The sequence below is a fragment of the Ictalurus furcatus genome, chromosome 28 (assembly GCF_023375685.1).
Source record: "Ictalurus furcatus strain D&B chromosome 28, Billie_1.0, whole genome shotgun sequence".
NCBI lineage: Eukaryota > Metazoa > Chordata > Actinopteri > Siluriformes > Ictaluridae > Ictalurus > Ictalurus furcatus.
The window spans coordinates 3,568,692-3,591,199 of NC_071282.1; the positions used below are offsets into that span (position 1 = coordinate 3,568,692).

The 22,508-nt window shown below is 41.4% G+C and overlaps 1 protein-coding gene across 2 annotated transcripts; it reads right to left on the reverse strand.

Annotated features, from left to right (window-relative positions):
- Window positions 1-2,774: 2,774 nt before the first annotated feature.
- Window positions 2,775-21,656, reverse strand: sik2a (salt-inducible kinase 2a). 2 transcript variants are annotated; one of them, XM_053617984.1, is made up of 15 exons: window positions 21,259-21,656; window positions 17,541-17,657; window positions 15,803-15,866; window positions 13,512-13,673; window positions 11,241-11,365; window positions 9,862-9,985; window positions 9,509-9,711; window positions 8,805-8,957; window positions 8,442-8,585; window positions 7,079-7,271; window positions 6,045-6,326; window positions 5,510-5,649; window positions 5,229-5,348; window positions 4,914-5,008; window positions 2,775-4,770 (listed from the first exon to the last, which is right to left on the reverse strand). In XM_053617984.1, exons 1-15 carry the CDS (start codon window positions 21,397-21,399, stop codon window positions 4,518-4,520), a joined length of 2,316 nt encoding a protein of 771 aa, XP_053473959.1. In that variant the 5' UTR covers window positions 21,400-21,656; the 3' UTR covers window positions 2,775-4,517. The 2 variants fall into 2 exon arrangements, with proteins under 2 accessions (XP_053473959.1, XP_053473960.1); XM_053617985.1 differs by lacking the exon at window positions 2,775-4,770 and having other exon boundaries at window positions 4,957-5,089.
- Window positions 21,657-22,508: the final 852 nt, after the last annotated feature.

Genomic DNA, 22,508 nt, shown 5'->3' on the forward strand with positions numbered 1-22,508 from the left:
CAGTTTTACGTTCAGCATGTGAGCTTTCTTCAGTGTTTTATCACATTTTATCATGAGAATTTGGAAAATATCATCTTCCACATATGAGAATGGATTATATTAGGTTGTCTACTTGTTTTTTTTTTCTTCATTCAGTCACATGATTTTTTTTTCTCTTTTCCCCCAATCAAGTCATAAGCATGATGGGAATGTTCTTTTTTAGTTACAATGTAACAGCACATAGTTTTGATGTAAATACACAGATTAGTTAATTGGGACTACAGAATCAGTCTTGCCTGTTTCGAGTTTTTGGGTCCCCCCACTATGCCAGGCTTTATAATGGATTTAAATTCCTCAGACTAAATTATTACAAGTCTGCTGTTTAATTCCTGTTGAGGTTTTATGTTTTTTGGAAAAAAGGTCATACACTACCTGTCAAAAGTTTAGACACTCATTCTTAATTTTATTTTGAGTATAATTGAGTATTTTAGCATCTTCAAAGTAGACACCCTTTCTGCCTCGAATTTCCAGAAATGTATTCTTGGCGTTTTCTCACCCAATTTTTTGAGGAATTTCCCCTCAGATGCTTTTTAAACAGTATTAAAGGAGTTCCCACCGACGCTGGACACTTATCGGGTACTTTTTGGAATATTGCGCTCAGAGTCATCTGTTTAAAAAAACATTTTTTTTTAAATGTTTAAATAAAATGTTAGTTTTCTAATGAAAGAAATGGATACGTCGGCACGAGTATATTTTTGTCTACAACACCGATTTCAACTATTTCATCACACACCTTCAGATCAAAAGATTTTTAAAATCATGAGAAACATTTCAGTCGAGCGTCCACAAACTTTTGACCGGTGGTGTACATTGTTTTATTTTCAGAGATCAATTGTTGCTTTTTTCAGCAGCAAGGTGCAACAAGCTCAATGAAAGATTATGAGTGTTTGTTCTGCCGAGGCCATCATATGTTCAGACACGCGTGAGGATGAACTGCCAGCTGCTAGTGCATCACGACTCTCTTTTTGGAGTGTCACTCTGCGTGTCTATTTAAGGAAAATCGTTGTATCTGGCGGCTTGTTTGGCCATGCGATGCGTGCACATTTAATGATGCATTCAAAAAGCTTTTCTTGGGGAAATTGGAGGTACTGATGGTGAATAAAATTCAGGTAATCTTTTACTGCACAAAGCTAACCACAAAGTAGCCTGCTAGCCAGAACAAAAAAGACAAAAATATTTTAGATTTTTACGAAGCATCATGCCAACTAGTTGTTAAGCATGTGTGCACCGTGTACCAAGTACCTTTAGGTAGATGGGGGCTAATCTGTTTTTGTTCTGTTTTTAGGTGAGCGTCAGTGTTTAAAAAATCTTGACGCTAGTGGAGGGAACGCAGCAATTGGGTGATGTGGGAGAACTTGAAAACAGTTGAAAGGTCATGCAGTTGCATTCTGGATCAGTTGGAAGGCACATGGAAAGAATGAGTTGCAGTAGCCCAGTGTTGACATGGCAAGGGACCGAACAAGCACCTGAGTGGCCTCTGTAAAAAGAGAAACAACCAGATCCTCGTAATGATGTAATGGGGAAAATAACATGAGCAAGTCAGATTAGCAATATGATGAGAAAATAGTTGGTTGTCCAGAACTACACCAAAGTTGCACGCATGGCCAGATGGTGTGATCCAAGAGTTCTCCAGCGAGATCACAAGAACTTGAAATGGGGATGCATCTCCAGGTATATACAGCAGCTCAGTCTTCTGGGGCTGCCATCTGTGACTAGATGCCTGCCAAACATGCTGAAATACAAGCTGAAACATCAGTGTCTGAGGAAGGAAATGTGTCGTGTTGAGTGTCATCGGCATAGCAGTGCTAACCATGTGAGACTATTACCTCACTGAGGTAGACGGTATAGAGGAACAACAGAAAAGGACCAAGCACCAAGCCTTGTGAGACACCAATGGAGAATCTGTATGAAGTAAATGCGAATCCCCTCCAAGTAGGATGCAAAGCTGGGTCTCTAATTCTAAATCTTGTGAGCAAGTACAGGAGAGTCTTGTGATTGACCAAGCAGAAGGAAGCTGAGAGGTCACGAAGGATTAGAACTGATGATCGTTTGGCTGACCTAGCAACGTGAAGCTTCTCAATAAGAGCCACGACCATGGGGTGCACCACCTTGAAGCCAGACTGATTATGATCCTCGAGGTTGTTCTGGATGAGAAAGTGAGACATCTGATTGCATCCAGCACATTCAAAAACTTTAGAAAGAAAGGACAGAAGTTGTACCCATCACTAGATGTTTGAGGTGTCTAGTATATGCTTTTTCACTCTGGATTTACCTGAGAATTACCGTTTACTCTGGATGTCTCATCAGTTATTGTCTTAACATTTACAATCATTTGAGTTTGCCTCTTTGAAATGACCCCCTCTGATTTGATTTTTTTTTTTTTTTTTAAACAGTTTGACCAGTATTTAAATTAATAACAATGAAAGAAATACAACTCCCCTGCAGTGCAATTAGGACCCACGGGTTGTTTAAAGGAGCAGGGTGCCCTCTGTCATGATATTGTACGGGAGTTTGCTGCTATAATCAGGTTTGGGGGTCAGTCAGAGCTTAAGGAGGAAAATCCAATGAGTTCTCCTCTGTGGACTGGCCAGGTTGCTTGTCGAGGTTTGGATTAAGATTTCATACACAAGCTGTTGTGTAAGTCGGACCACTGAACGCATCATTTATCATGATAAGCATGATAAATATTGAATATTTGAATGGATAGGTGGGAGAACAAAAGACTTAACAGTTCCTTTTAAGTGTCTTTCATGTTTTTAATTCCAACAAAGTGAACAAAAGATTGACTACAAATTCTACCAAGTCTTGGTGAGATCTTTGTTTTTGTGAACTGGCAAAAAAGTAAACACATTCACTACAAACACCTATTTTCAGGTGTCAGGACTATTACCGAAACGTTCTGTATTGCTATTATACGTCGGGATGGTAAATATTCTTGTACAGTAACCATAAAAGGCCCTATATTCCACGTATAGCTCACTAGCTAAGCTATAGAAGCCATTCTTTCATACGTTATGCGGTTTAAATATAACCGGGGCAGGAATTTAGGGATACAATAGGAATCCGTTAAGGATTCAGCCTGTGTATCGTACTTCATCGATCGTCGTACAGAGTAGACTTCAGATCTGAAAAAAAAAGAAGAAGAAAAGAAATCCTTGAACATTCCTCAAAAGAACATTTCACTGAAAAAAGGCCCATGGCTATAATAATGAAATACTTTACGTCCTGACAAAATCGCTACAACTCGGGTGGAATCTGAAATGGCTTCCTTTTAGACTCCTTGGCCTTGTAGGTGCTTTGTTGGTATACAGTTATTGACTCTGGTGCTATACATAATCTATCAGCCGCCTTCTATCCAGTGCATCAGTTTGGGGGAAACCCCAGCAATGCTGCTGTGTCGGCTACTCCTGTACCAGTGTCGATGTCACTGCTATGATGAGGACGATAAACCACCAGTCATTTGTGCTCTTATGATGGTTGACAGATTAGACAGACTGACACAAGTCTACACCGCATCAGATGACCTACAGTCAATACGTGTGTAACTACTCAAAGGTGTATCTAATAGAAGATCCAATGAGTGTAGGAACAGGGTAAATGTACCGAATATACTTGAAAGTGCATTACATTTTTTAATGCCACATGTGATGCACTTAAATGAAATAAGCCGACCAACATCAGTGTTTGGTTCAGTAGTCATTTGGAGTGGCTAGTGGATTTAACATCGCTTGATATGACAGACGTTTCCTTCTGTCACATTTAAAAGTGCCTAAAGGCCCACTTATACTTTCATCCGAACAGGCTTCTGATGCCTTCCAAGCCGTGGAAAGGCACTTCGGATAGAGCGCAACGAATGATGGGGCAAGAATAAAATGTGAACTTGCACATATCATACTTTGCTGTTTACTACCCTCATCCTTGATTGATGGATAGCTAGGATCCTCCCACTGTTCTGAAAGACTACAAGCTCTCGGCTGTCCGAGGTTTGTTTCAGTTGGCTGTCGGAAGCAGTTGAAGCAAGGTGAAGTATAACACGCTTTTAAGTAGAACCAAATAATAGAGCCGTAGAACTGATTTTCTGCATGTCAGGATGAGCCCCCCCCCCCTTTTCCGAACAGCATTGGAAAACTGATCAATTTTAAAATGTAATAAATTAAATAACCTTAACATTGTCTTCTCAGGGAGAACATATTGCTTTTATACTGACACAAATCTGAACCTTTGCTAGAACATGTTTATATTGTGCTTGTCTAGCTAATTTTGCAAAGAATTACTACTCTTGACAGTTGACAAAACAAGTCCTTCATAGTCCATACTCTGGGATTTTGATCACAATGGGGTGTATGTGTCTCGTTAAGATTCAACACCAACGCGCCATTTTGCTTGTCCATGAGAGCTTGGTGGTGTTCTTCCATTAGTTAGTTTTTTTTTTTTGTCTGAGATCCATCCCAGTGTGTCTGGCTGGAAAGGGAATAGTTTCACTTCACCAGAACACCTTGTTGAGCCTCCATCGTCTCACAGTCTGAGGGCACATAGTGCATCTCTGGACAGGGGGTGCTAGGCTCCAGGAGTGGGCTGAGGGTCTGAGCTGTACGAGAGAGAGTTGGGTTGGCGAGGGAGGTATCGGCGTGATCCTGCACGGGTGTGTACCGGTCCTCTGCCAGTTGAGTCTGGTGGAAGTAGGCCTGCAGATGAGACTGCTTCTGTAGATGGAGTCTCTTCTGTTGGAGTCTAAAGATGGCAGTATTTTTTTGGGGTGAGTGTACCCGAATTCCACAATTTAACACTTTTTTTCAATTTTTAGTAAGTTATTCTGCACTGGAGATTGTACATTAAAGGGAAAAAAACCCACAAAATGTTCTTGCACTCCTTACCTGTATTCCTGTAGTTGCTGCTCCAGTGTACGAGGCATAGGATCCTTACAGAATATTTGCCCACTGCCAGCACCACTGGCCAGCAGACTAGCCCTCTGGTAAAACACACACGTCATCACTGCAACCTGTTCTCCAATTAATCAGTCCAACTAGAGCACTTCATTTCATCTTATGGTCTGTATTCAGGTGAGTTTTGAAAAACGTATTTTAGAATCCACAAGAGCCACGATGACTGTTAAAAATGACAATGCGTACCAAGGCAAACTGATTATTTTATCCTGCACAGAAGGCCAGTTCAATTCTGAGTGACAATACCTGCAGCCTCTGAGCAAGACAATGGGTTTCCAGTGACTGCCGTCTAGACAGCAGATAGGGGTGCATTTTAGTCGAGAACATTGCTGTGTCCTTTCCACTACGACATTGATGTGCTTCTCCCTGCAGACCAAATAAAAAAAAACAAAAAAACAATCCATTGGATAAAGAACAGCCAAAAGGTTGTAGTTCATCCATAACTATGAGATTCATAACGATAAAATGGTAGACAGGAACTTCTGATACCATTTACAGTATAACAGGATTATACTACTTGTTTTAACCTGCTGTTGAAGCTCCAGGTTTTTAGGCTGGAAGCTGGTGTCTCCATCTCGAGATCCCAGCACCACTTGTGCTTTGTTCAACTCCAGAATTCCTTTGGTCCTGGCGAGATTTTGGAGGTGCTGCCGGAACACTACCAGACCTAGAAAACAAAAATAAGAGTCACAGGAACTAATCAACAGCCATCTGGCCTGGAATCAAACAAAGAACACTGCATAAAATGGCATGTCTAATGAACTAATCAACAGCTTACAGACCTAAAAAACAAGGAGAACAAGGTGTATAACTGCAGGTTATAGGACCTAAATGGCAGGTGATTCCTGTCAGTTCAACTTGACTGATTCATACCGTGACGATTAATTCATCAAGGGTTTTTTTTTGGAGGCACAACTGGGTTCTTCATACAATCTGACAATAGGCTGAAAATATAAATGTGGGCAGACTGACACAAATGGGTTTTAACAGCAACGTTAAGTGAGAAAGTAACAGAAGAAAAAAGTAAAAAGCCAACACGATTGAAAAGAAGAAAGTTGGCACCTTGTGTGAGAGAAGTGTCTGATGCTCGTCGTCCTTCACGAAAGCTGACCGATGAATGATTATGAGCCTTACGCTCCTCTGAGCTCAGGCCTTGGGGGCTGGGATTAGAAGCTTTCAAGCAGGGGAAGGTAGGGTCTGCTTGACTAGCAGGCATCACTGTTGGCGTACCTCCATGGGGCGGAGGGTCGTCGGCCAGGCTGAGGTCACTGTGTGTGGAGCCCAAATCGTACTCTGAGTCCATGCTGCCCAGAGACGGGTTCAAAGCCATGGAGAGGAGCTTCCCTATTGAAATTATATACTATTATTTTTAGTTTTTATTACCATACCATTCCAGCATCAATTCATCTTATTTTTCTGACTATCCTTCCATAATACTATGTCCATCATGATCCATTCCTGTTCGTGTGCTTCTGTCCACCTAGTGATCCAAGCAACCTTCTTACCAGTTGTCCCACAGAAATAGCTATTTCTATTGTGCTACCTTTACAACCACCCATGTGTAACTATCTTAGTCATTCATCCGTAGGGGTACTTCTCCATTCATCCATCTGTCCATCATTCTACCTATCAGTCCATCTCTTCCATCTTGCTATCCATTTACCTAACCATCGTTCCATCCATCTAATTATCTTTTCATCTGTCTGCTGTCTTGTCTATCAATTCATCCATCTATTGTGCATCCAATGATTCATTAAGTAGCCATCCGTCCATCCATGTATGTATGTCTTTCTACTAACCATTGTCTATTTAATCAATCTCCTGTTAATTTATCTAGCCATCATTTATCCATCATACTCATGGAACCATCCAGCCATCTATCCATCTTTCTACTATCTGTCCATCCATCCATCCCTGTACCTTTAGCATGTACCTGTCCATTTACTTATACATCCACCCATACAGCCTTTTATCTATTCACCTGTCTATTGTACTACCTACCTATTCATCCACCTAACCATCATCTGGCCATTCTATCTATCTGTCTGTCTGTCTGTTTATCCATTTATTGCTTTGTGAAATGTGTGTACACACACCTGAGGCAGACACTGTGCCCAGTTGGCTGGTGCCGTCTGACTGTGTTTGTCTGTGCTGGCTTAAGTGGATGCTCTGTTCGTCCTCAGCCTCGATTCCTTCATCTATGGATGACTCTGTGACGGTGCCCGGAAATAAGCCACTGGCATTACGTAACACAACAGGGGGCAGAGGCTCCAGCATACAGCCATCCACCTGGGGAGGGGAGACAGACAGACAGACAGACAGACACACACACACACACACACACACAAACAAATGAAGAGTTACAGTTACAATAGAATCAAATGGAGTAAAAAAAAAAAAAGAAATGAAGGTATCTGAGCTTTCTGGGGTGTGTGTGTGTGTGTTTTTATCAGCCTGGGTTTTACAAACACCACTTTTCATTTGTGTACATCTATATATCTATCTATATATCTATATCTATCTATATCTATATCTATATCTATATCTATATATATACATACACTAGTATGGCTAACAATAAACAAAATGCAGATTGCATGGTTTCTTTTGCATGAGGCTGGCTCCAACTAGATTTTATGAATTATTAGTAATGTTGGCTTGAAACGAAGGTGAAGAGGAGTGTACTACTTTGAGGGAAAACTGTCTGATGCTTATAAAAACCATGAAAAGGCTAAACCCTGGTGCCAGGATTGCAATACTCGGTAGCTATGGCGACCGCCAGATTTAGCTGAAAAGGTGGAGTGTAGTCGCACCTCCTAACGGACGGCTAGGGAGATGGAGAGAAAAAGTTCCTTGATATAGCCAGTGGGCTGCATAGTGCTAGTCTAAGCAGCCGGCTGACGCTCAGTGTAGCTGGCCTGGCACAGCAGTGGCAATTAAGTGACTAGCTCAAACAAGAGGGCCACTCAGTTCAGATCCTACTGTTGTCTAGCACTGTTATTTCCTGCTCTCAATTGCTCTGCTCAAACATATGCCCTGTGTGCCTCATCAGCGTCCTTTACCCTGCAGAAGAAGCTTTTATGTCTGGATTCATCTCTCAATCCAGAATTAAATACTTTGCTGGCCGCAGTGGAATATAATGCAAGGTAGAAACAGAGCGAGGGAGGGAAGGCAAGGGCTTTTCATTAGCTTCCGTCACTACGCTGCTGTTATTTTAGGACGTCTGCGCATGGCTCGACTGATGATGAGTCATGAGGAAGATTTGAGGGTGGTTCAGTGGCAGCGGAACTTTATGAACACAAGACAGCCCTTGCTGGCGTCATCCAGCGGTGCCCAAATGAGTAACAAAGCTATTAAAAAACCTAACTCGTGCGCCAATATAACGTTGTGCAATTCTTCTGCTGGTGCTGCATTGCTCATTGCTGTAGACGTCTGCACTTCCAGAAAGTTCTCACTGACCTTGGGAGTGGCCACCTCCTCCTCCTCCATTAGGGCCTGCTCTGGAGAAGCAGTGCTTTGTGTGAAGCTGAAAGTCTCAGTGGAGGTCTGCAGGAGAATGGGTGAGCGCAGGTGGCGTGTGGCTTGCAGAGCTGGAACGGAAGCCTGTGGGAGAAGGACAGTCTTCATTTTTATAGCATAGACGTTAATGATATAACTATTTTAGACATCCTTTTCATCGCGTTCTTAATCAAATATGCGCATACGCAAATGACGGCAGTTGAACAACGGGTTCTTACGATAGATACCACTGGCGTGTAGTGCAAGAACGGGAATGCAGTTTGCTTTGCATGACTTATTTACACTCTTATAACATTGAAATACCTTGAGGACAGTCTGCTCAGCCACAGTGCTTGGCCGGCGCTGGGCACCGTTGAGCCTCTGTTCCACAGGAAAACTGCTTCTGTGGGCTTTGAGTCGCTCCACCAGCAGGTAGTAGATAGCAGCAAAATGATTGTAGCTTTTGTTCTGGAGAGACTGCACAGAAGAAAGTTTGCTCAAAGAAAATTTGGTTTTACAACAGTATTTACTTCAGTATTTATTACCAATTTGTCAACTTCTGTCCACTAGCTAATTCTACTAACATGTACATGTACCATCATAGGGATGATGAACACGTTTAGAGGAGAACATTATCTGCTCCTTTCCATATATAAGAGCTAAGAGATGCCTGCAGTTGGCTAGCACCTTTGTAATCGGTAGGCCATCCTTCAAACCCATTAAATAGTGCACATTATATTCTCTTGGACTCCCCATCTGTGGCATGTTTGAGATTTGAACTTGTGACCTCTAAGGCTAATGCTTAGTCACTGCACTGCTTGAGAGTGTTATTTTGGTATTTAGCTCTATTTCCTTTTCAAAATACTATGTAACATAAGCTAACATATGGACATGAGAGGCCAAACATCCATGAAGTCACAAAATAATAATCATTTCTTAAGAGTGTCTAACTGAAAATCATAACGACACTCTATCAATTACAAACAATTCATTCTGAGATGCTCTGGATAGCTAAAAGTCATCCTCACCTCTATGGTCTTGTGCTGGTCGATGCCAAGATTGTGCATGAGACGAAGGACCTGCTCGCTATGCTCTCCTACGCCCTGCCGGTTGAGCTGAGGCTTTGGTGATGGTACCTCCTGCACCATCCAGCGGTGCTGACGAATTTGGCTTAGTGCCAACCTCTTGGCCGGGTCAAGGACCAGCATCCTCCGGATCAGGTGTTCGCAGTCTGGGGACAGACCGTTAGTCAGGGTTCACCAATGACGGTCCTTAGGATTGCTGGACGCATTCATTCTAACTTTCAGACTGTTAACATAGTGTAGTAGTCCTGAGCACTAAATATCGTCCTAGTTTGTATGCATTATAGTAACTCCCTTACCCTCGGTCATGAAGTAAGGGATGCGGAAACGGCCTTCAAGAACCCTCTGTCGCAAAACCGGCAGGCTGGGACCATCAAATGGTAAGGTGCCACAAACCAGCACATATAAGACCACCCCCATACTCTGTATAACACACACACACACAAATCTAAAGCAACACTTGTACAGTATTACTCATAATTCCACCTTTTCACTGCACGTGGCCTCCGGATTCGATGATCGGAATTCTGCTGATAGCAGAGTTTACATATTGTTTGCAAGTAGATACTGTGACAAGTCGCAGATGGTCTTTTACAATGGGCAAAACACTCTGTACATTTTTGATAAATATACGATGTGTAGTTAGCTAGTTATGAAGAACCCAAGATATTATATACTGCTACCTGACATTTAAGAACATTCCATTTCTTTGCCTTAAGAAGCTCTTGGGTTGCTTTCGTAGTATGTTTTGGGTCATTATCCACCTGTACTGTTAAGTCCCAGTTTTCCAGCATTTGACTTCATCTGAACAGAAAGTATAGCTCTGTACACTTCAGAGTTCATCCTGCTTCTTCTATCAACAATCACATCATTAATAAACACCAGTGACCCAGCTCCATTGGCAGCCATAGATGCCCATTCCATAACACAACCTTTATGTTTGACAGATAATCTTGGTTTCATCTGTCCAAAGAATGTGGTTCCAGGTAAAGTTTAATCTGGCCTTTCTGTTCTTAGGTGTTACCAGTGGTGTGCATCTTGAGGTAAACCCTCTGTATTTCCATTCATAAAGGCATCTCATGATTGTAGACTTTGACACTGATATACCGATCTCCTTAAGTGTTCTTGGCATGGCTAGATGTTGTGAAGGGGGTTTTCTTCACCAAGTAAAGAATCCTGCAATCCTCACTTTAGTTGTTTTCTGTGCTCTTTCGGGCCTTTTGGTGTTGCTGAGCTCACCGATGTATTCATTATTTTTAAGAATGTACAAGATTGTTGATTTGGCCACTCGTAAAGTTAGTCTTAAAGCTGATTAGTCATTTGTCCAATAACTTTTGAACCTATGAAAATGGAGGGTCTATGTAATAAATGTCTACTTCCTAAATGGTTAATGCGCTATTTTGTAAAAAAAAAAAACCCAAAAAAACCCCTTGAATTAAAACATCACATCTTGACTGCTTCATTTCAAATCCATTGTGGTGTTGTACAAAGGCAAAATGATGAAAATTGGGTCACTGTCCAAATACTCATGCACCCACCTGTACCTGGGGTCTCTCATTTTCAACATAAAGTAGGATTTTGTAGTGTGGCCCATGCATTGGCATACTGGAATTTCACAACTTCCAAAAATGATCAATTCTGAATGGATCAGGAGAGTGTGTGGTGTAGTCTCTCTTACCCAGATGTCCAGCTGTGGCCCTTCATATTTCTGCCCTTCAAACACCTCGGGAGCCGCGTAAGGTGGGCTGCCGCACCATGTGGCTAGCGGCTGCCCTGGCTGGAAGAAGTTCCCAAAACCAAAGTCTGCAAGTGAGGGTGAAGAAGGCAAAACAATGATCTTATTTTCTGTTGTAATTTCTGTTCAGTAACTCAAACGTTCAGCTTGCTAGCCTTGCTAACTCTGTAACTCTGACAGAAAGTGAAGAACAAAGAAAAATGCAAGATGAGCCTTAGTAAGATAGCTGGCCTTTGTGTAATCCCTTTGGTTTTTTGTTTTTTTTTCACAGCTGTCAGTCGTAAGGAATAATAATTAAAAAAAAAAAAAAATATTCCTTACGACTGACAGCTGTGTATGATTTGAAGTCAAACATTTCAATCCTTGGTAGATGGCGTTACAGACCTGTTGTGGATTGTGTCAAAAATGGGCAGTGCTGGATCAGTTTTTAAAGGCTTTGGGTTACTGATCAGAAGGTCAGGAGTTCAAGCCTCAGCACTGCCAAGCTACCACGGTTGGGCTCTTGGGCAAGGCCCTTAATCTTCAATTGTATAAATGGGATAAATGTAAGTCGCTCTGGATAAGGGCGTATGCCAAATGCCATAAATGTAAATGTAAATAATGAGTAGAAAGAAATAGGCCAGGGTGATGAGGCCTGGATTTAAACCAAAAAAAAAAGGACTTGCATGCCATCCAGGGTGTATTCCTGCCTCATGTCTATTGTTCCTGCGATAGGAAGTCAAGCGATAGAGTCAAGCGTTTACTGAAGATGAATGAATGAATCGTGAAACGGTATATATATGCGATTATGTTGAATTCCTGAAGACAATTCACAGCCTGGCTCTGTTATGAAACAGGTGAACACGTGGGAGAGTGGATATAAAGGGCGGCCAAGTGAAAATCAGTGGGAGGGATATTACTACTTGGAATAAGACAGCAAAGGTCACTGCACCCTGAGTCAACACGTTTTATCTGCACTTAAGGTTCAATGGTAGAGTGAGAGAATACAGTGTGAATAAACCACCAGTGGAATGACTGGCTATAGAAGACGATAAAATAATAACATTCTGATGAAACTGCGGTGGGGTAGATGAAACCATCATGACCTTACTATATATCTCTTCTCCGGTATTGACGACAATGAAAGTAGAAATAGCTGTTTATGCAAGAAGCTACAGGAATAGCTTATAATGCACTTTCAGTTTCCACCCCAATATCTCAAGATTAAATCTAGGTTATAAAGTAAAGGAACTTTCAGTCAGTTATATTATGAAATGAGCAAGATAATAGTGGCAGTGCTTACCGAGAGGTTTTATGTGATTTGTACTGTATATGTGCTGTGTGTGTACTTTGTATGGTTAGGATGAGGCGATATCTGTCGGGGAGGTTGGGGATAGTGGAAGTATGGAAATTTACCAGATGCATGGGGTCTGTGCCAGAAGAATTTCATAACCACTTGCTGGAACATATATCTGCCAATGTGCAGTCTCTGTAATGTGTAAGGCCCATTTTAACCTGTAATCTCGTCACTATTTCATACACAAGCCTTTACATATAATGAATTTCATACAGAAGTAGATGAAAGCCTCTAACAATGCTAGCTAGCAAGTGATGTTCAAAAAAAACAATCTCAGATTGGCGCAGTGTTCTGTCCCAAAGTGTTTAGCCGAATCCATTAACCATGCTGCTTGGAAATAACTGTAATAATTCATTTCCTCCAGTCGTGCTATCTTTACATAAATCGTGAGATGCCTAGTGATTCACCAGTCTCTGTCAGTTTTACAGCCTCGGGTGTACGTGTGCGTGTGTTTGATGTCAGAGCATATTAGTTCATTCCTCTGTGCTACTGGCCTCGCTTCCACTTGACGTCACTGGGTAAATATGTTGTCCCAGAGTGGCTGAGAGACTGACTGCACTTGGTGTGTGCTTATGTGTGTTATCTGGTTTGAACTGTGGAATGCCTGAAGGAAGCTGAAGGCTGGGTTTTGGTTTTAACAGATACTGCAGCAAGCAGACTACACCACACACGACTGGGTAAAACATCCAAAAATAACACTTTTATTAAGCCACATCCAGCCGCTCTAGGGGAGCTGTATTTGGCAATGGATAAAAAAAAATGGTATGAAACCATATTATATCAGTACGTTTCTTTTATTTATTGCCCAAAAATATCAGTTTATTCTGTCTGTAATCACTGAATGAAGCATTTTGCCAAGTGTTCCAGAGTCCACTTGCCTGCAATCTTGATGTTCATGTTTGCGTCGAGCAGCAGGTTCTCAGCCTTCAGGTCTCGGTGGACGATGCTGCGCTTGTGACAGTACTCAACAGCTGACAGGATCTGCCAGAACTTTCTCCGTGCTTCTGCCTCACTCAACCGCCCATGGCTAGCCAGGTAGTCTGGAAACAGTGTCATGGTATTCCAGTTAGTGTTGCATTCAGTTGTGGTTTTTTTTAGTTTTTTTTTTTAGCCAGAATGTCAAAAAGGGAAGCAGTTTGCATTGATGTATGATGCATTTGCAGAATATCTGATTTTACACCCATAAAACTCCATAAAAAAAAATAAATCAGAGATTACAAAGAACTGAAAAACTGTTGAGGAGCACTTCCTAAGCACATCATGTCCTACATTTTCCGGTGAAGCAGCCCAGCCATTCCAATCCTTCAGTTCCGTATACATTCATTTATTTTATTTATGAATAGATTCATAAATGAGGCTTATTATTGGTATTGGTCAAAATACCTACAACAACACTGATGATTTAACTAAACATTTAATCTTTGGGGAATTTTATAATGTGCTTGCTACATAGCCATCTTGTCACATAGACATTGGAGGTCGACAAAGTTCATACGAACTTCCTTATTGGTTTACAGGAAAGATGAACTAAACTAGGCATAACTAAGTTAGTTTAGAGTTTAGTACATATTGATTTATGACACACACTTAATAAAGCTAATTAGGTTTTTAAGGATGATTCACCCCTCCGAACAATTGCAAAATATGTCCCAATTTTAGGCCAGTGTTGAAAGAAATTGTCGTGTGAACGATCAAGCTGAGCTGTCATCAGTCATGTTTGATTTACTCTGTTTGTTCATGAGAAATTCTATGAAATCCGTGGTGCTGGGAGCAGTGTGGCAGCATTGTCTTAATGAAAAAGCAGCTTTCCATTAGTCAGCGTGAAGCCGGCGGTCGCAGACATGTGTTTCAGCTGCATGTGCACCATAACGACACGTGAAGTGCACGTGAATGGTTGGGTTTGATCAGCTGATAGACGCCTGTATTGTATAAGTAACTGATGAGAAAACGTGGTTCGTTACTGCCCGATTACAGAGCAGCTGGTCTGGATTATGAAGGCGTCTAGGCCCTGATATTACAAGCAGCTTTGCGAAGTGTCATCACATATGTACTGGACCTACAGTAGAAGCTGTCACAAGTAAATGAGGTGACATTGATGGAGCGGGACGCCTGAAGCTGAAAGTGACTTTGTGGACATCTAAAAACTTTTCAGGTCGAGCAAGGGAAAGACCGGAGGGGGCGTGACGACATCGGCTAAATCAAAACTAGTCGTCTTAATGTGATACAGGAATCCCAGAGGCTAAAGATATGTCGATTACAGGGCAACCCAAATCCACGCTTAGTCCAATCAAAGAGTTCTGAAACCACTACCAGCTTATTTTTGGACTCTGACCTTATACTTGCCATTTAATTTCCCTTTCGCTCTTCTGTCCTTCTCACCGTGTCGTATATAAGGCAAATGGTGAGCTAAAGCCTCACTGGATAACCTCTTTTATCCCCTTCAACTCTCACCTGCTGAAACATTACAAAAACGTGGCTTTGATAATGATCTGCCCTTCTGGCGCCCGGTTATAGGCAGGCTTATTGTGCTGCCGTTTGGGAAGTGTGCCAAAAGCATGCTTTGCTTTGATGTTAGCACCGGTTCTAACATGATGCATACTTAAAGCCCTGCAGCACTAATCTGCACCAGTACAAGACCACAGAGACCCGATCTCTAGGTGTATTTCTCTTCGTTTTGACTGAACTGGCTGGTTCTACCATCTAACATTTGGTGGATAACATCAGCAATAATCCTATGACCGTGTTGTAAAATGAAAGCAACCTTTTACCTTCAAACTGGCTAGGTCCATAATGTGTGAATTTTGCTGACTACGTACTCTATAAGCTATATCAAAGGGTGAGAGTACACGTTGCATTTCAGCTTTTAGATGTCATGGCATCATGACACTAAATGCCGGTAAGCATAACTGGCTAAACAAAGAGCGCGAAGCCCAAAAGCATCGTCCCTTTTTCCATTACGCGTGCCACGGCTAATTAACAGAGATAAACAAAAGGCATCTGTTCAGTTCCCTTTATAATATCGGAAGACCTGTAGGAGGATCAGCAGCCAGCGCAAGCAGATGGCGAAGTGGCTGCATGGACAGTCTGGTACAGCTACAAAATGATGCCACATCAGCTTGTCAAAGAATTCCTGAGCAGATTTGTGAAGGGAAAAAATATAAGTGCTCACCAAAGATTTCACCATTTTTGGCATACTCCGTGACCAAGTACAGCATGTTCTTGGTCTCCATGACCTGTTGGAAGGGAAGAAACAACCTGTCTTAATAAAGTTCTGGCTTTACTGGAGAGAAGAAGAAAAAAATCGACATTATTTCATGTCAGTGTAAAGGCAAAAGCATAAAGATGACACATCCATTACAACCATTACAAGTGAAAGGAAAAGCCACCAGAACAAATTCAATGTTTCTAGGCGCGGTGAACGTGGTTCGTCGAAAGGATATTCCCTGAGTTTGTGTTTTGATGCTGAAGAGCGCGAACACGTTGCTCCAAAATCTCCCATAGGTTTTCAATTAGGTTGAGATCTGGCAACTGTGAAAGTCATACCAAGAACTGCATTAGGGGTGGGTGATGTGACAAAAATATATCACAATATATTCCCAAAGGCATTTCTACAATACATGATATACTGTATATCATGATTTATATCATAGTTTCCAAACACTTTCCCAGTACTGTTGCAATAATAATAATAAAAAAACCACACTATTTAATGTCTTCTAAAAATAGATTTTTATATATTTTATAGATCATTTTATTTATAAAAATAAAATAAAAAATACTGTAACACTGAAAGTGGGAAAAATGAATCTAAAACGTCACACACTGTCATATCACCCAACCCTAATACCCTGTGGATGGGGTGCAGCCATTCTGGAAGAGACGGCGGCCATCAGGATCGAAATGTTTCATCACAGGATAAAGGTGATCAGCCAGAGCGACTTTGTATTGACCTGCAGTGGAACGTCCCTCTAAAGGGAACAAGTAGAGCCAAATCATGCCAGCAAAATAAATAAATGCCCCCCCACCCCCCCTCCCTCCCACACACACACACACAAACACATAACACATCTCGTGTTTTTTGCCTTTCGTTGTCAGTTCTCTGGGTTTACTGTCTCATTATATTATTTCTGGTGGCTAAGGCCTGCACAAATTCCAATATATTTGAACAAAAGACCTATAAAAACCACGAGTCCATCATAAGCCTCTTTGTAGGCTTAGAGACAGCAGACAGCTTTCATCCGCAGCAGAATTTGCAGCGCAATGTCACAGAATGTAGTGCATTTTATGAAACGTTTCGAAAGTGCGTAATGAGTAAATTGTAGCTGAACACCGTGTTAATGAGGGCCAGCATTCCCGCAGCAATGAGACTCACAGTATCCCGCGCTTATCAGTGTTATGTAACTGATCAACGCTAACCACCACAACAGCTGGACTTGCATTGCCTTTGGTTTCTTGGAAAGTGATTCTGACTAATGGTAAAGACTTAATGTTTCCATAGCTGATGTGTCAGAGAGTAACCTTTCTGGGGTTGAAAAGCAGTGGTAGAATGGGTAAATGTTTTATTGCTGGTGAAGAGATGAAAACTGAAAAATGCGGATTGAACAGTTTTTTTCATGCCCATGATTGGTTAGTATCACTCTGACAGGGGAGAAAGAGTATGTTCATCCCTCCCACAGATGGAGCATGGCCAATTATGCTCCCTTGGAAAAATAATATATGTACTTGGAAGGCTTTTTACATCAAATAATTATCACCTTAATGTGGTGTTCCATGATTTACTGTTAGGCTGTTAACATAATGGAGGTCTGTTAGACCATGCTGTGGCCTAATTGGACACATTTCTTCATATCATAAAACAAATGGGATTATGAATTATGGTTAAAACTATGACTGTCAACCTGACCCACCTGGTAAAGCTTGATGATGTGCGGATGGTCCAGTAGCTTCATGATCTCCACCTCCCTGTAGATCTTCTCCAAGTTTGCAGCATCCAACTGGGTCTTATCTATGATCTTTATGGCCACCTGCATTTAATGCAGATGTTAATTACTATTTTGGTGTTGCGCATACACTTCACGTCTCATGAATATGTTTCAAGTCAGGAAAGGATTGTCTTATTTCTTCATTTAGACCCATCATGGTCTATTATATAACTCACATTATTTGTTAGATTAATAAGTCATTCTTCACGGCCCAAAGATACAAGACCACAAAGACACCAAGAGTATTTGTTGAGGACAAACACAACATGTCCAGAAGCAAAGAAGTAGTCCCTAATGTAGTGATAGCCGGTTCAGTATACAGGAAGTTCAGGGGTTTTTTTTTCCTGCTTTCCTTGCAGCCAGTCTCTGTTTCATCTAATACCAACAAAGTGATCAATTCTGACAGCATAAGAGATTTTAAGGAAAATATCTCAAAAATATCTTTCTGAAAAAAGAACAATTAGCAGATACAGGGCAGTGGTGGCTTGACGGTTAAGGCTCTGGGTTACTGATCGGACAATTGGGGGTTCCAGCAGTGGCAGTCTATGGGTTACTGATCGGAAGGTTGGGGGTTCAAGCCCCAGCAGTGGTAGTCTATGGGTTACTGATCGGAAGGTTGGGGGTTCAAGCCCCAGTACTGCCAAGCTGCCACTGTTGGGCCCTTGAGCAAGGCCCTTAACACTCTCTGCTCCAGGAGCGCTGTATCATGGCTGACCCTGCGCTCTGACTCCAACCTCCTAACATGCTGGAATATGCGAAGATAAGAATTTCACTCTGCTGTAATGTACATGTGACCAATAAAGACTCATTATATGACCTTTTTTGTTTCCTTTGGATTTTTTCCTGCAAGGGACTGAACCTGCCCTCTGATGCTCGAAACAGAGCTGCAATGGAAACATGCATTAACACAACTGGTATTTTATTTTCACATCCAAGATTTGTCATGGCATAAAACGGATCAGAGGATTGGATTGGAAAATAAATCCAATCCAATTTACACCAACATTGGCTGGGCACAAGGCAAACATTAAATAACTGTATCCCTAATGGTGCCACCATTACCTCCCATAGGGCATGGAACAGGACCACAAAACTGCTTTTAGAAACTCTAATGTACCACTAATACAGTATTGCAGCATTTCCCAGTACAGCTGTTCTGTTATTTCAATCTTTTCCCAAAACCTGATAAAAGCCCAATCTCATGTAACCTTATATCTCACTTGGGACTATTTTACTCCTCAGCGTCCATTTTTAAATATAGCGTGAGTGATGCACTGTGTAGATTTCCTCAACTTTAAACCGTTATTTCCCAGAACTGCACGTACAATTTGCACATGGATGTCGGTGATCTGATCCTGATGAACACCTCCTAAGTAATTTCTCTTCCCTCTCAGCTGTATGAACAGAGGTAACTTAATCTAGCATACACCTTGTTGTCATACAAATAAATGAACTAGGGCTCCTCCACCTCCTAAATCCAAATAAAACCCACTGTACCTGAGCTTGCTAGCAAAATAATAATAATAATATTAATAATACTGGATTTAAAATAGATTACTCATTAAATTTTTTTAATAGATAAGATTTTAAATTTCTTTCAAGTTTTCTCACATCATGTTTTGAAGGAGCCATAGTTTGCAACACACATGGGGCAGTGCCTTGGAAAGAGGTTTTACTTTGAACCTTCTGCGAAAGGGAAACTTCTGTTGTAAGGCTAAAAAGTGCTAATACTTTTCCAGCCTTCAAATGATTAATCTACTCTAGATATATACATAGGAGTTTCTCTGAAATAAAGGTACCAAACTGTACTTTTTCCTCGTGGCTGTGGGTGGTACCATCGTGGGTGCATTGTTTCTACCTTTAGTATGTATATTTTACTGGGATGCTGCATGTGGTGTGGATTTAATTAGCTTTTAATGTAAGGATGTAACGCAATACATTCTTTGGAATAAACAGATAGATAAAAATACGAGGCACACATTTGTCTTTAGAGAAACTTTGCTAGACAGGCTCAGAGGACATTTGGCTGAGAATCCTGTGGGATGCAACAAAAAAAGGTGCAGGTCGGGACAAAGAAAGACCAATAACATAAACGCAATACTTTTACAGCATTCATTCATTCAGTCATTCATACTTAGTAACTGCCAACTGGTAGCAGCTTTGGTGGTTTAAATTAGGCTACCGGGGTTTTTTTTTCTTTTCACTCTGACCAGTCTGCAGCTATGAAGCCACATATGCAGCAACCTGCGATGCACTTTAAGTTCTGACATCTTTCTATCATAGCCAACATGAACAATAGCTCTTCTGTGTGATCGAATCAGACGGGCTAGCCTTCGCTCCCCAGACGCATCAGTGAGCCTTGGGTGCCCATGACCCTGCCACTGGATCACCGGGTTGTCCTTCCTTGGACCCCACAAGCCCTGCTGTTTTGGAGATGCTCTGACCCAGTTGTCTAACCATCACAATTTGGCCCTTGTCAAAGTCACTCAGATCCTTACACTTGCCCATTTTTCTTGCTTACAACACCTCAACTTCGAGAACTGACTGTTCACTTGCAGCCTAATATACCCCACCACTTGACAGGTGCCATTGTAAGAAGATAATCAACATTATATACAGTACTGTGCAAAAGTCTTAGGCACCCGTTTTGTTTTTTTTGTTTTTTTTTTAATACAAACATTGTTATAGATTTTTACTTTATGACTTCTACATTGTCAATACAAAAAAAAAAAAGTTAGATTTCCAAACATTAGTTTTCCAGAACAAAAGTAAATGTTACAGAAAAATGTCTGTATGTCAGTAAAGAAAGCAGCATATTAAGTGGCAAGAGACACTTTTCAGATGAAGCACACAATAATGGCTGCTGAATTTTGCTGCAAAAATAAGAAGCGAGTGCGACAGTCACCTCATCTTTGCCCTACAGCATTTCTTTGCATGTGTCTAGACTTTTTATACAGTATATATATATATATATATATATATATATATATATATATATATATATATATATACACACAGTTGTGACCAAGAGGAATCTCTCCTAGGGCACGAAAATGGCCCTGAACTGGAGTGATGTAGCTGAGGTTGAGGAACTGTTTCGAATTCACACACCATGCTGACAGTTCTGACATTTTTACCTTAGAAAGAAAGAACAAGAACCCATCCGTTTTAGAAGGTCATGTCTACTGCAGGTTTAAATCTGAATACAGGTGAATATTTGGAGAGCTGAGCAGATACAGTTACAGATAGTAACATTGCACTACACCTCTGGCCCAATTATGTACCTTAATTTATTTTGTAAAGGTATGTGACGTTGCAGGATGTACTGTCTACTGCAGATAAAGATGTATAAAAGATGCACCTCAGCGATAAGGAAAAGTCCAGTTTGGTAGCTTTGGTACATTTCTGAAAGAGTATAATAATAGACCAGGATAAATCGTGCAAATTTGTGGTGCACTTGTATTATTATTATTATTATTATTATTATTATTATTATTATTATTTGGTCGCAGAAGATCTACTCAGGAAGCCTGGACAGCTGTCACACAAAAAGAAAGTACAGCTCAGTGTCAGGTTTATTTATTATTTATTTCTCTGCTCTCAGAGTTTGCTACTTGTTTGAGTTTTTGTTCCACTCACACACCTCCGACTTGGTGATCCGGTGTCTCGCCAGCTTCACCACAGCGAAGTTCCCTTTCCCCAAAGTGCGCTCGATGTCGTAAAATCCGACCCGAACCGGCGCCCTTTGGCAAGGTTGGCAGGGTTTCCGCTCCGGTTCAGCCATGCCCGTTGCTTTTAACAGAGACACGGGAAGCCCGCGCACCTGTGCGTCCGAAAAACGGAAAGGTGGAGGTAGTGACCGGCTTAATGATTTAAAACCAAAATAAACAAAAGAAAATGGATTTCAGACGCGCATGCTAATTTAAGCGCCGCGCCCGGGTTCGGTTCTGTTCCTTCACATGGTTTCCGGTCCGTTGCCCGTTAGCGGGTCCCGCTCGCCCGCGAAACGGTTGGCTCACGCGCTCGGCGCGAAGCACGCTGTCTGTGGCGCTCCGCATGCGATGACGTCAGTGCGAAAGAGATTTTTTTTTGTAACCTAAGGGGGGGGGGGGGGGGGGTTGTGGTAGGCGTGGTCTGCACGGTCCACAAGTCCGTAACCAAGGCAACCTTATCCGCTTCGTACGTCAATCAGTGCCTGCAGCGCGCGCACTGAAGCTCCCTTTCTTTTCGCCTGGGATATTTTCCAGCTCGGCTATATTATTATTATTATTATTATTATTATTATTATTATTATTATTATTATTATTATTATTAAACGCCTGAAACATGCGGGCTGGACCTCAACTCTGACGTCACACCTCATCTCTGAGGCTTCATGCAGATTTAATGAATCAAAAATGAGGATATTCTGCAAAATGTCATTGATCCTGTCCTATACACAACCTTAAAGTGCCCTTACCATCATTTTGCCACCCCATACTGTGCAATAAAATCCTGGATGTGCCACTGAGACTAGCTCATTCACTCACACTGAGGTAATGACAGAAACAGCCAACAGTTAGCATCATCATTTGCCCATTTTCATTCACTGCAGCCCCAGGATTCATGATTAAACAGAGCAGTAACTGCTCCACCTAACCGCCATATTTAGCATTCTCAGCACATCTATATGTATCTACTGAAATACAGCTATAGTAAAAAAAACATAAAAACATTGCTTTATAATTGGTACGTATTAATTTATGATTTATAATCATTAGAATTGTACCTAGAAGTTCAGTATGAACTCATGCTATTGTATTGGAATGTAATGTGTAATATATCTCCATCTGCTGGTCAGTGGTGGTATTGCTTGACACATATTAGTGTAATTAGTGTGCACATCCGTAGGTA

Bases quoted from the DNA above. Each gene is read 5' to 3' on its own strand.
- sik2a (XM_053617984.1), bottom strand. From the start codon at position 21,399: ATGGCTGAACCGGAGCGGAAACCCTGCCAACCTTGCCAAAGGGCGCCG. The intron at 13,674-15,802 runs GTGAGCACTTAT...CACTGTTTCCAG, and splicing joins CAAAAATGGTGAAATCTTTG to ACTACCTGGCTAGCCATGGG. The intron at 5,009-5,228 runs GTATTGTCACTC...GTGTTTTACCAG, and splicing joins GTCTTGCTCAGAGGCTGCAG to AGGGCTAGTCTGCTGGCCAG.